Raw genomic sequence first — 14,600 nt, forward strand, 5'->3', positions numbered from 1 at the left:
GTTCTTTCCATTGCCAATTATAAATCTCTGGACATAAATATTGAAGTCATGATAAGTACATTAAAATTTATCAAAATGCCTAATAAATGCCTGCTACTGCTAATTCCTAAGTCACTTCAGTCGTGTCCGACTCTGTGCGACCCCATAGACAGCAGCCCACCAGGCTCCCCCGTTCCTGGGATTCTCCAGGCAAGAACACTGGAGTGGATTGCCATTTCCTTCTCCAATGCATGAAAGTGAAAAGTGAAAGTGAAGTCACTCAGTCGTGTCCAACCCTCAGCGATCCCATGGACTGCAGCCTACCAGGCTCCTTCATCCATGGGGTTTTTCAGGCAAGAATACTGGAGTGGGGTGCCATTTCCTTCTCCAAATAAATGCCTAGCCATTTGAAATAATCAACAAATGCTAGTTTATAGGTTCTTTAATTTTTCTGTCAGTGATCTGCAAAATTTTTTTTCTCTCACAATTTGCAATAGGTATAAGCCTTTTATGGGCTTTCTCAGTGGCTCAGTGGTAAAAAATCTGGGCTACAGTTCATAGGGTGTCAAAGAGTTGGATATGACTGAAGCAACTTTGATCACACCCACACAATATCTGTTCTATGTATGTAAACCATCACTTTGTTGCTATTATGAACAGCCTACATTACATTCCTCTTGAACAAACTACTCATGGCATTTTTCACTTCTATATTTCTCACTGTGTAAATTATAGGATTCAACATGGGTGTGAGGATTGCAAAGAACACAGTTACCAATTTGTCTGCAGAGTAAGTAGTCACAGGTCGGGTGTAGCTGAATATACAAGGGACAAAGTAGAGTACCACTACTGTAAAGTGAGCACCACATGTAGAGAGGGCTTTGTGCCGTCCTTCAGAGCCATGGGATTTCAGGGAGCTCAGGATGACTATGTAGGAGATGAGAAGCATGGAGAAAATGAGCAAGCACATGGCCCCACTGTTGGCTGCCACTACAATTCCGATCTTGTAGGTGTTGCCGCAGGCAATTTCCAAAAGTGAGAAGAAATCACACATGAAGTGATCAATTACATAGAGACCACAGAAGGTCAAGTTGACCATGAAAAGAATCTGCACAGTGGCATGCATGATACCCCCGATCCAGGCCACCACCACCAGGAGCTGGCAGAGCCCCTGTCGCATGATGGCCGTGTAGTGCAGAGGCTTACAGATGGCCACGTAGCGGTCATAGGCCATGACAATGAGGACAATCACCTCTGTTCCTCCAAGAAAGTGTACTAAAAAAAGCTGAGTCAAACAGCCACCCCAGGAGATGGTTGTCCTCTGGTACAACAGGTCAATGGTTATTTTGGGGGTGGTGACAGAAGTGAAGGAGGCATCTATGAAGGCCAAATAAGTTAGAAAGAAGTACATGGGAGCAGAAAGTGTGGGGCTGAAGGAGATCGTAATGACAATGAGCAGGTTGGCCAACACAGTAAACAGGAAAATGAGCAAAAAGACAACGAAGAGTATTTTCTGCAAGTGTGGATTCTGTGTGAGTCCCAAGAGAACAAATTCAGTCACATTGCTGGGAGGCCTGAGGACATCCATTCAGCAAGTAATACCTTCCTGGGGGTCTGAATTACCTACAAAGGAATAAAGTATGATACCTGTTAATCATGAAAGATGTGTGGTCTGCACTTAGAACAAAAACAGCAGTTAGTGTAACTATGGAGCATGCCCTTGGCATTCTTGCCCCACTACTTGTTTCTTACAAGGGTTTCTTACTTCTTCCATGATATCTTTTAATGTCTTCAAACACCTAGTACCTGTGACCTGTAAATCATCTATAGGTCAACTTTCAATTTGTAATTTATTGAAAAACATGGTGCTATGTACATGAGATCTGGATTATCCTTCTGGTTCCAACTGCATTTGACTCTGCTAAGTCTTCTGAATGCCCAATGTTTCCAACTGTCTCTAAGGTTACAATCGTAATTCTCAGATGTATATTGTGAGGGATCCCTCACAAAGGTAAGAGTTATTCCTTTTTCTAGGAGAATTTATATTTGAACCCTCAGCACTAATCACAGAGAGAAAAACATGGCCAACAAATATGTATCCAAGCAGGCAGTTGAGGGAAATGTATATAAGTCCTTGGCAATGCACATTGACTGGTATCTATCTGTCAGAACACATAAAGCTATTTAGGCATGTTTCCTCACTGTCCCTACTTTAGTGTGGTGAACACAGGATGTCAGCAATACTGAAACCTATTAGGTTATGAGAGAATGCTTGATGAGTTGTCATCCTCTATGGGTAAAATTGTCCTGCTTCCTTAGACCATAATCTTAGCAAGAATTCAAATGCCCTCATCCTCCAGCCTTGTTTATCATTACTTTTTTTAAGAAACATAAATTAATGTTTGAAAGGAAGCTACACTTTAATTTAATACTTTCTGATACTTTCTGGCACACATTATGGGGTAAGTATGAAAACAATTCTCTTTAGGAAACAATATGTTACTGGGTCATATTAAAATCAAGATAACTATAATATTTTAAGCATTAGTTTTTATTCTGAAAAATTCTGTTCCACGTACAGCCAAATTCAATAAATTTACAGTTTCAGTAGATATGAAAGATAAAAAAACAAACAAACAAACACCTTTTGCATAGGTGTTAAGTACAATAGGATCTATTAAGTACAGGAAATCCTTACATTCAAAGTTCTAAGTAAAAAGCTAATATGGAGAAAAAAATGGTTTCTTAGATAAGTTAGATAAATAGATAATATACGTTGATATAAATATATATATACACTAACTCAAACATATCTAAAATCTACTATTTGTTGTAAGTACCTATTATAAGTTGACTCATTTATCAAATTTTTTTCTGGACACAAACTTTGTATGTTAATGTACATGTGTTCACCTAAGTTGTAAAATGTATGCCTGTTAAATGCCCTTTAATGCCTGAAATTTTATTACCAAACAGCAGCAACTCATCCATCCATGACAGAAATGACCTTCCCATGCCTTATGTTTCTGATACATGCCTTTTCTTAAATCCCCATAGCATCCATCAATCATCATTCCTGGTTTGAAGGAATCCTGGTTTGAAGGCATTACTAAGAGAATGAGAAGTTTGGAGGACATAAATTTCCTAAGGAAAAGACATGAATAAAATAAAATGTATTCTTCAAAAATAAATCTTTTCCTTTCAAAAATAAGTTGATAAAGAGCTTTATTTTTTAATAATCCAATACGAAAATTTCATACTTATGTGAAAGCAAAGTGAAGCAGGTTATTGTATTCCCTTATTCTGGGGTGGGATCCTCTAGTGTATCAGAAAAAAGTATGGTGTATATAAAATAAGAATTTTACATAATTAATAAAAGTTATTTAGGGATAACTATGAAAAAATAAAAGGGCTTCTCAAGTGGCTAAGTGGTAAAGAATCCGTCTGCCAATGCAGGAGATGCAGGAAGCACAGGTTTGGTCCCTGGGATAGGAATGCCCTGGAGGAGGAAACGACAACGCACCCCAGTATTCTAGCCTGGAGAATTCCATGGACAGAGGATCCTCTCGAGCTACAGTCCATGGGGTCAAAGAGTCAGACACAACTGAACATTCACATACACCCTGATGAAGAAATAAAAACCACTTTTTCCTTTTTCTTTGGCACCATGAAACTCTTTCTAGGGATAAACTGTAAAAGAAAACACATTTAAAGTAGATAAATCATTATTTACATATATGTTCAACATAATTATTATGAAGTGTAGACAACTGAGAAACTACACGGACTGTTCAAAATTTTAAAATTTGATAGCTACAATACAGTGCATCTCTTTGATTAATGTACAGTTTTTAACAGAAGTGTTCTAAAAAATTGTACAATATTGTAGGAAATTTCCTATGTTGCATTATTAAATGGAGAAAGTTTTGTACCTAAATTGCAATTACATCTTTATTCTCATTTAATTAGAATTAATTTATTGACTACTCTAATTTATATAGCAATAAGACACATATTTTTCTTCCAGTTTGATAATACTGGAATTGAGTCTACCTTTCTTGATGTTTTGCTTCCTAAATAAGCAGTTTAATCTAAGATCGGTGAGGATGATTTGCAAAATCCACTTGAACCTGAGAGTCTCTGATTATTTGATTTCCTAAAACAACAACAACAACAACAACTCACCTATGAACATAACTGATGTAGGTCCATGGTTTGACATAAGTTCATAGGTCCAGCTGATCCCCAGGCAGTTGTTAGTTCCCCAAGAAAGAAATTTGTAAGACTGAAAAGTACCTACTAGTTCAGCTACAATAAGTATCTTTGTTGATTTATAGATGGTACCTTTGCATGAGACTTTTCTCTTGAACCTTAAAAGTGCTACCACATATCCTTTTTGTAAACAAATTCTCCAAAGTTTCTTAGCTGTAGCTAATTAAAACCCAGGGGTATTTCATCATCCTTAGCAAATCTTGCCTACAAGTCAGTTATTTAATGTAATTTAACTTCAGGGGATAATTGTTACATCACTCATCTTTAAGTTTGATCTCCTCCTTAGATCTACATGAAGACAGAATACTATGAGAAGAGAACAAAATACGTTAACCATTTATGAATTTTGAGTTTTAAGCCAGCTTTTTCAATCTCCTTTTTCACCCTCAACAAGAGGCTCTTTAGTTCCTCTTCACTTTCTGCCATTAGAGTGGTATCATCTGCATATCTGAGGTCGTTGATATGTCTCACAATCTTGATTACAGTTCCTGATTCACTCAGCCCAGCATTTCACCTGATGTACTTTGTATAGAAGTTAAGTAAGCAAAAAAATAATATACAGCCTTGAGATATTCCTTTCCCAATTTTGAACTAGTCCATTGTTCCATGTCTGGTTCTAACTGTTGCTTCTTGGAACTAGTTTAGGTTTCTCAGGAGACAGGTAAGGTGGTCTGGTATCCCCATCAATTCAAGAATTTTCCAGTTTGTTGTGATACACACAGTCAAAAGCTCTCACATAGTCAGTGAAGCAGAAATAGATGTTTTTCTGGAATTCCCTTGCTTTTCCTATGATCCAGTGTATGTTGGCAATTTGATTTCTGGTTCCTCTGACTTTTATAAATCCAAATTGTATATCTGAAGGCTTTTAGAAGATTATTTCTGGTAGTAATTCTTCCCAACCCACTGTGTTTTCTTCAAAGATGAGTGGAGATGGAATTATCTGCAGTAGCACTTTTTCTGAAAGGAAATTATTATCTCTGTGGTGGTGGTGGTTTAGTCACTAAGTTATGTCTGACTCTTGTGACCCCCATGGGCTGTAGCCTACCAGTCTTTTCTGTCCATGGAATTCTCCAGGCAAGAATACTGGAGTGGGTTGCCATTTCCTTCTCCAGGGGATCTTCTCGACACAGGAATTGAACATTGGGTCTCCTGCACTGCAGGCAGATTCTTTCCTGATTGAGCTACAGAACTTAATGCTTCCTTGGAATGCTTCCAGAAGGAGGAGTTTGATCCTTGAACCACATTTCTTGATTCTACCACCCCATCCTTGAGCAGATCATCAGTATCACCCTCAGAACCAACACCAACCCTGTGGACACAGCTGCTCACAAATAAATGTGTGTGGTTACATGTGTGTTTGTGTTATATGCATATGTCTCTGTGTGTGTGTAATCCAACTTAGTTGTTTCATTAAATAATTAGGATCAATAACTCATCAAAACAGAAAGAAAAACACCACATAAAGTCTTTCTCAAAGGTGATTACTAGAAAAATAAAATAAAAGGAAATTAGTACAAGAGGAAAGAAAAAGGTACATAAAGTGAACACAGAAAATTATATGAAAGAAGGGAAACAGAAAATCTCTCTAAAACTATTCTATACATACTGGATACACCTGTTTCTCCTTTTTCTAACACATCACTGAAACATAAACACAATGCTTTATTTGCTCAACTCATGATCAGGGTAGAGACTAAAAGGTAGACACTTTTTTTTTTTTTTTTTGTAATTTGCCAGAAAAGTATAAATCAATCTAAAATTTGTTGATAACTCAAAACTCTTCATCCTGAGGCTCCAACTGGTTTATATAGACAAAGCAAATGAACTACTGACACATTTTAAATATAATTGTCCCTGTTTTACCAAGTCCAAGCTCAATGCACTCCAGTATTCTTGCCTAGAGAATCCAATGGACAGAGGAACCTGGCAGGTTACAGTCTATGGGGTCGCAAGAGTCAGACACGACTTAGCGACTAAATCACCACCACCTATTAAATGACGGCTCAGTCAATAAAGAATTTGTCTGCAATGCAGTAAACCTGGGTCCAATCCCTGGTTCAGGAAGATCCCCTGAAGAAGTTCATGGCTATCCACTTCAGTATTTTTGCCTGGAGTATCCCCTGGAGGACCCTGGAGAGCTATAATCCATGGGGTCGGAAAGAGTCGGACACGACTGAGCAACTAACATTTAGCTGGTTGTCTTCTTGGCAATATTTTCTATTGAGATGAAATTTGAATTCCTCTGCATGGTTTGTGTCCTATATAAATGCTAGACATTTAAAACAAGCATTTTAATTATTTAAAATCCTTCAAAACTCTGGTCCTATAAAAATAACTCCCCACTAAGTGATTGGATGATTTGCTTACATTTTGGCCCTGATTTACTTGACTAATGCTTTGATTTTCTAACTCAAAACTCTGGTTTGTCATGATTCCTAACTATTTTGTTCAGAGTATTTCTTGTCAGTACACACTGGATGGAACCATATGTTAGGTTACCCTGACATGATCCTAGAAATTTTAGTTGCACAATTTTTGCCTTCTACATATAGGAACCATCAGGTAACTGGGTTTTAAAGGTCACAGAGATGATATGAGACTACGTTTTTAAGGTGATTTTAGCAACTTAATGAGAATAATAATTTGAATGACTATTATGAAATCATTGAAGCAGCAGAATCATTTATATACTGATTTTTCAGGGAAAAGCCAATTCTAACTTCCTGTTTAGTTGCCTTTGTTATTATAATCACATATAGTGCTCAGATTCAGAGAATTCTGCCCTTCTGCCTGACTGTTAAACTAAAATGCCTTTGTTCAGAACCCTGTGTGCCTGTAGATGGTAGGAAGAAATAATACATCTTCTGCCTGAGGCTTGTCATTCCAGGAGATATTTGCAAGATTAATGACCTTTTTTACTTTATTTCTTCATCTCCTCCCATCTCTGATCTATAAAAGAACCTGGCATCCAGGCCCTAATATAATGTTTTTGTTTTTGAGACATTAGATTGCCATCTTCTAGGTCAGTGAGGTCATTGAGCTGTCAATGAACTAAGATCCCGGGGTGGGTTGCCATTTCCATTTCCAGTAGATCTTCCTGACCCAGGAATAGAACCCAGGTCTCTTGCATTGCAGGCAGATTCTTTTTGAACTGAGATACAAGGGAAGTCCCTAATCTAAATAAAATGCATTGCCAAAAATACAGCCAACTAAAATGTTTACAAAATCATGGAACTGTTGTCTGTGACTTAGCTATATTTGAATTTAATTTGTGAAAAGTTTCTAGTCTATGCCTTAGAAAACACATCATACAGAGATGTTCTAATTTGAGTACTAGATCCTGGGCAGAGTGCAGAATGCCATTTCCAATGTGCAGACTTGCATCATCTCAACTGCACTCCTTTGAGGCTGTTTCTCCTCTGACTGAGACACTAATCACTATTCGGTGAACCCCCATCAAACTCTGCAATGATCCACTTTCCCAGGGGCAGAACTTCACTGGAATCTTGTCAGGCTATGCTCCACAAATAGAAACTCAGATCTTGGTATTAACCATTCAGTTATTTGCTTAACAAGTAAGTTCTCTTCCTGAATAGTAGAATGGCCTTACAATGACTCATTTGCCTGATAATGCAGCTGAATAAAAATCAATAGGGATTGTTCTTAGTCACCTAGCTAGGGAAGAATTCTTCTGTCACTTCATCCAATGCTCTCTATTCTTTCAAGACTATTATTAACATTGTGTCACATCTAAATGCAGGATAGTTGTCATCATAAGGGATTTGAAAATGTTCCTTAGCTAGAAAATAACAACCAAATTGCTTCCCAATGAGTAATAATTAGTATTATCAAATTACATTCTTTCAGTTTAGAAATACTTAAGGCTATAGCCTTTATTATTTTTCTATCTTCAGTTCTAGAACATATAAATTTACAATACACTTCACAGATTACAACTGGCTCATCAACAGTTTAGCACATACTTGGAAATTCTCCTGAGAAGGAGTCTCTCAATTTTATTGAATGTGAACGTCACAGTTGATGGATCTATCTAGATGTAAACCAAGGCAGTATTCCTCAATCTTTTTTTCACTATTGGCTTCTAAAGGTGTTTTTAGACATTATTTTCCCTTATTTTTCTGCCCTATGAAGATAGTAAACCTACAAACATATTACCTACTTATGTAGGTTATGTATATCCATGTGCTGTATGTAAAAACAGTAAGAAATTTAAAAATTAAGAAATAAGTTTTTACTAAAAATTAATGACATAAATAATATTTGGATCTATTGTGTAAGGATATTTTGGTTTAATCCCTAGAAATTATTGTTATCTAATTGGGAGGGTTATTGACCCCATTTCAAATGAACATTTTTAAATAATCTACTTATTTAAAAAATGTTCAGTTCAGTTCAGTTCAGTCGCTTAGTCATGTCCGACTCTTTGCGACCCCATGAACTGCAGCACGCCAGGACTCCCTGTCCATCACCTACTCCTGGAGATCACTCAAACTCATGTCCATCGAGTCAGTTATGCCATCCAGCCATCTCATCCTCTGCCATCCCCTCATCCTCCTGCCCCCAATCCCTCCCAGCATCAGAGTCTTTTCCAATGAGTCAACTCTTTGGATGAGGTGGCCAAAGTATTGGAGTTTCAGCTTCAGCATCAGTCCCTCCAAAGCACACCCAGGACTGATCTCCTTCAGGTTGGACTGGTTGGATCTCCTTGCAGTCCAAGGGACTCTCAAGAGTCTTCTCCAACACTACAGTTCAAAAGCATCAATTTGGAGGCAGTCCTAATATGGTGGAGGAATAGGATGTGGAAACCACTTTTTCCCCCACAAATTCACCAAAAGAACATTTAAACATTGAATAAATTCCACAAAACAACTTCTGAATGCTGGAAGAGGACATCAGGCACCCAGAAAAGCAGCCCGTTGTCTTTGAAAGGAGGTAGGAAAAAATATAAAAGGCAAAAAGAGAGACAAAAGAGGCAGAGACAGAGCTCCGTTCCGGGAAGGGAGTCAAAAAGAGAGAAGTTTCCAAACACCAGGAAACACTCTCACTGCCAAGTCTATGGTGAGGCTTGGAACCACAGAGGGCAACATAACTGGGATGAAAAATAAATAAATAATTAAAACCCACAGATTACGAGCCCAACAGTAACTCCCCCAGTCTCCACTGCACTGCACTGCAGCGCAGACACCTGCACCTGCCACTAGCAAGTGGGGGCTGGGCAGGGAGGCATAGGCTGCATTGCTTAAAGTAAGGACCAGGCCTGAATGCCCCAAGGGCAATCTGAGGGAACTAACTTGGGCTAGCAAACCAGACTGTGGGATAGCTACCACGCGAAAAGCCCTAACCTAAGACACCACCAGACCCACTCACAGAACAAAGGACTGAACAGAGATAGCTGGCTGCAGACCATTCCCCTCCGGTGACAGGCAGCCAGAGCCAGAAGGGGGCAATTGCAGCCCCAGAGAGGCATTATCTACCAAACTGCAAGCAGGCCTCTTTGCTAACTAAGACTTCTTGGGATTCTGGACCGTCAATATCCGTCTGAGAAAGTGTGCCCATTGTACACCCAGAAAACCAAGCAGCAGGGACAGGGGAGGCAATAAGTCACAGTGGCCACTCTCGCCAAACACCTCATCACCTGAGCTGCTCAGACCTGGGAAGGGCACAAAATGCAGGCCCAACTGAGTCTGTGCCTCTGAGGACTACCCATGTGCCTGAACCTGAGCGGCTTAGACCTGGGAGGTACATGCACCCCAGGACCAGCCTCGGACAGTTCTGGCAGAGCAACCTAGAGCCTGAGCAGTGTGGGCAGGGAGGGCACATGCGCCATGAGCAGGGGCAGGCCTACTATGGCTGAAACACTGCAGCACATGTCAGTGTTATTTGTTTGCAGCGTCCCTCCCTTCCCACAGCGCGATTGAACAAGTGAGCCTAAAAAAGTGTCCACCACCGCCCTGCTTGTGTCAGGGTGGAAATCAGACACTGTAGAGACCAGCAAACAGAAGAAGCTAAAACAGAGGGAATCACCTTGGAAGTGACAGGTGAAATAGATTAAAACCCAGTAGTTAGTACTGACTACATAGGAAAGGATCTATAGATCTTGAGAAATATAAGCTGGACCAAGGAACTATCCAAAAATGGACTGACCCCACACTGCCTACAACAACACCAGAGAAAGGCATAGATATATTTTCACGATTTTTACTATCATTCTTTATATATATATATATATATATATATATATATATATTTAAATTTTTAAGTCCTCTGTTACTCCTTTAATTTTCATTTTTATAACCTACTATTACTTTGCAAAAAATAAAAGACCCTATTTTTTAAAGCAAACTATATATATATATATATATATATATATATATATATATATATATATAAAATAAGTTTTGTGACTTTTTTTATTTTCTTTTCTTTAATATTGTATTTTTGAAAATCCAACCTCTACTCTATACTTTTAATCTTTGCTTTTTGGTTTTTGTTTTCAATTTTGTACATTTAAGAACCCAATCTTCAGTACCCATTTTTATTTAGGACTGAGATTGCTGGCTTGACTGATCTTTCCCACTTTGGACTCTCCTTTTTCTCCACCAGGTCACATCTATCTCCTCCCTCCCCCTTCTTTTCTCTACCCAACTCTGTGAATCTCTTTGTGTGTTCCAATGGTGAAGAACACTTAGGGAACTTATTACTGGCTGGATCTGTCTCTCTCCGTTTGATTCCCCCCTTTATCCTCCTGGCCACCTCTGTCTCCTTCCTCCTTCTTCTCTTATCGATATAACTCTGTGAACATCTCTGAGCTGTCCAGACTGTAGAGCACACATAAGGAAGTAATTACTGGCTAGCTTGCTCTCTCCTCTTTTTATTCCACCTCATGTTATTCAGGTCACCTCTAACTCCCTCCTCTCTCCTCTCTTCTTCATGTAACTCTGAACCTCTCTGGGTGTCGCTCATTGTGGAGAAACTTTTCATCTTTAACCTAAATGTTTTATCAAGGGTACTGTATAGATGGAGAAGTCTTGAGGCTACTGTAAAAATAAGACCAAAAACAAGAAGGAGGAGGCTTAAGTCCAAATCCTGAGAACACCAGAGAACTCCTGACTCCAGGGAACATTAATCAACAGGAGCTCATCAAACTAGCTCATCAAGCCTCCATATCTACACTGAAAACAAACACCACCCAAGGGCCAAAAAGATCCAGAGAAAGACATATCATGCAAATTATCCAGCAATACAGGAACACAACCCTGAGCTTCAATATACAGGCTGCCCAAAGTCACTCCAAACCCATTGACATCTCATAACTCATTACTGGAAACTTCATCACACTCCAGAGAGAAGAAATCCAGCTCCATCCACCAGAACACCGACACAAGCTTCCGTAACCAGGAAACCTTGACAAGCCACCCGTACAACCCCACCCACAGTGAGGAAACTCCACAATAAAGAGAACTCCATAAACTGCAAGAATACAGACAGCCCACCCCAAACACAGCAATATAAACAAGATGAAGAGATGGAGGAATGAATACCCAGCAGGTAAAGGAAGAGGATAAATGGCCACCAAAGCAAACAAAAGAGGAAGAGATAGGGAATCTACATGATAAAGAATTCTGAATAATGATAGTGAAAATGATCCAAAATCTTGAAATTAAAATGGAATCATAGATAAGTAGCCTGGAGACAAGGAAGGAGAAGATGCAACAAAGATTTAACAAGGAGCTAGAAGAAATAAAAAAGAGTCAATATATAATGAATAATTCAATAAATGAGTTCAAAAACACTCTGGAGGGAATAAATAGTAGAATAACGGAGGCAGAAGATAGGATTAGGGAAGTAGGAAATAGAATGGTAGAAATAAATGAATCAGAGAGGATAAAAGAAAAACAAATTAAAAGAAATGAGGGCAATCTCAGAGACCCCCAGGACAATGTTAAACACCCCAACATTCAAATCATAGGAGTCCCAGAAGAAGAAGAAAGAAAGACCATGAGAAAACACTTGAGGAGATAATCGTTGAAAACTTCCCTAAAATGGGAAAGGAAATAATCACTCAAGTCCAAGAAACCCAGAGAGTCCCAAACAGGATAAACCCAAGGTGAAACACCCCAAGACATGTATTAATCAAATTAACAAAGATCAAACACCAAGAACAAATATTAAAAGCAGCAAGCGAAAAACAACAAATAGCACACAAGGGGATTCCCATAAGTATAACAGCTGATCTTTCAATAGAAATTCTTTAGGCCAGGAGGGAATGGCAGGACATACTTAAAGTGATGAAAGAAAATAACCTACAGCCAAGATTACTGTACCCAGCAAGGATCTCATTCAAATATGAAGGAGAAATCAAAAGCTTTACAGACAAGCAAAAGCTGAGAGAATTCAGCACCACCAAACCAGCTCTCCAACAAATGCTATAGGATATTCTCTAGACAGAAAATACAATAAGGGTATATAAACTCAAACCCAAAACAATAAGGTAAATGGCAACAGGATCATACTTATCAATAATTTCCTTAAACGTAAATGGGTTGAATGCCCCAACCAAAAGACAAACACTGGCTGAATGGATACAGAAACAAGACCCCTACATATGTTGTCTACAAGAGACCCACCTCAAACAGGAGACACATACAGACTGAAAGTGAAGGGCTGGAAAAAGATATTCCACGCAAATAGAGACCAAAAGAAAGCAGGAGTAGCAATACTCATATCAGATAAAATAGACTTTAAAACAAAGGCTGTGAAATGGAGACAAAGAAGGATGCTACATAATGATCAAAGGATCAATTCAAGAAGAAGATATAAAAATTATAAATATATATGCACCCAACATAGGAGCACCACAATATTTAAGACAAATGCTAACAAGTATGAAAGGGGAAATTAACAATAATATAATAATAGTGGGATACTTTAATACCAAACTCATACCTATGGATAGATCAACTAAACAGAAAATTAACAAGGAAACACAAACTTTAAATGAACAATAGACCAGTTAGACTTAATTAATATTTATAGGACAATTCACCCCAAAACAATGAATTTCACCTTTTTCTCAAGCGCACATTAAACCTTCTCCAGGATAGATCACATCCTGGGCCATATACCTAGCCTTGGTAAATTCAAAAAAATTGAAATATTTCCAAGCATATTTTCTGACTACAATGCAGTAAGATTAGATCTTAATAACAGGAGAAAAACTATTAAAAATTCCAACATATGGAGGCTGAACAACACGCTGCTGAATAACCAACAAATCACAGATTAAATCAAAAAAGAAATCAAAATATACATAGAAATGAATGAAAATGAAAACACAACAACCCCAAACCTGTGGGACACTGTAAAAGCAGTGCTAAGGTGAAGGTTCATAGCAATACAGGCATACCTCAAGAAACAAGAAAAAAGTCAAATAAATAACCTAACTCTACACCTAAAGCAACTAGAAAAGGAAGAAATGAAGAACCCCAGGGTTAGTAGAAGGACAGAAATCTTAAAAATTAGGGCAGAAAGAAATGAAAAAGAAACAAAAGAGACCATAGCAAAAATCAACAAAGCCAAAAGCTGGTTCTTTGAAAGGATAAATAAAATTGACAAACCATTAGCCAGACTCATCAAGAAGCAAAGGGAGAAATATCAAATAAATAAAATTAGAAATGAAATGGAGAGATCACAACAGACAACACAGAAATACAAAGGATCATAAGAGACTACTATCAGCAATTACATGCCAATAAAATGGACAACTTGGAAGAAATGGATAAATTCTTAGAAAAGTACGACTTTCCAAAACTGAACTAGGAAGAAATAGAAAATCTTAACAGACCAATCACAAGTGCAGAAATTGAAACTGTAATCAGAAATCTTCCAGCAAACAAAAGCCCAGGTCCAGATGGCTTCACAGCTGTATTCTACAAAAATTTTAGAGAAGAGCTAACACCTATACTACTCAAACTCTTCCAGAAAATTGCAAAGGAAGTTAAACTTCCAAGCTCATTCTATGAGGTCACCATTACCCTAATACCCAAAACTGACAAAGATACCACAAAAGAAGAAAACTACAAGCCAATATAACTGATGAACATAGATGCAAAAATCCTTAACAAAATTCTAGCAATCAGAATCCAACAACACATTTAAAAGCTCATACACCATGACCAAGTGGGCTTTATCCCAGGGATGCAAGGATTCTTCAATATCTGCAAATCAATCAATGTAATACACCACATTAACAAATTGAAAAATAAAAACCATATGATTATCTCAATAGATGCAGAGAAAATCTTTGACAAAATTCAACATCCATTTAT

At 38.1% G+C, this 14,600-nt stretch overlaps 1 protein-coding gene across 1 annotated transcript; it reads right to left on the reverse strand.

The window, feature by feature from the left end:
* Window positions 1-640: 640 nt before the first annotated feature.
* On the reverse strand, window positions 641-1,567 carry LOC113877407 (olfactory receptor 140-like). Its single transcript, XM_027517486.1, has one exon. It carries the CDS (start codon window positions 1,565-1,567, stop codon window positions 641-643), a length of 927 nt encoding a protein of 308 aa, XP_027373287.1.
* Between the last annotated feature and the right edge of the window lie 13,033 nt (window positions 1,568-14,600).

The sequence above is a fragment of the Bos indicus x Bos taurus genome, chromosome 19, assembly GCF_003369695.1.
Source record: "Bos indicus x Bos taurus breed Angus x Brahman F1 hybrid chromosome 19, Bos_hybrid_MaternalHap_v2.0, whole genome shotgun sequence".
Taxonomy (NCBI): Eukaryota; Metazoa; Chordata; class Mammalia; order Artiodactyla; family Bovidae; genus Bos; species Bos indicus x Bos taurus.

What these genes read in the sequence shown, in the direction of transcription:
- LOC113877407 (XM_027517486.1), bottom strand. Translation starts at nt 1,567, where the DNA reads ATGGATGTCCTCAGGCCTCCCAGCAATGTGACTGAATTTGTTCTCTTG.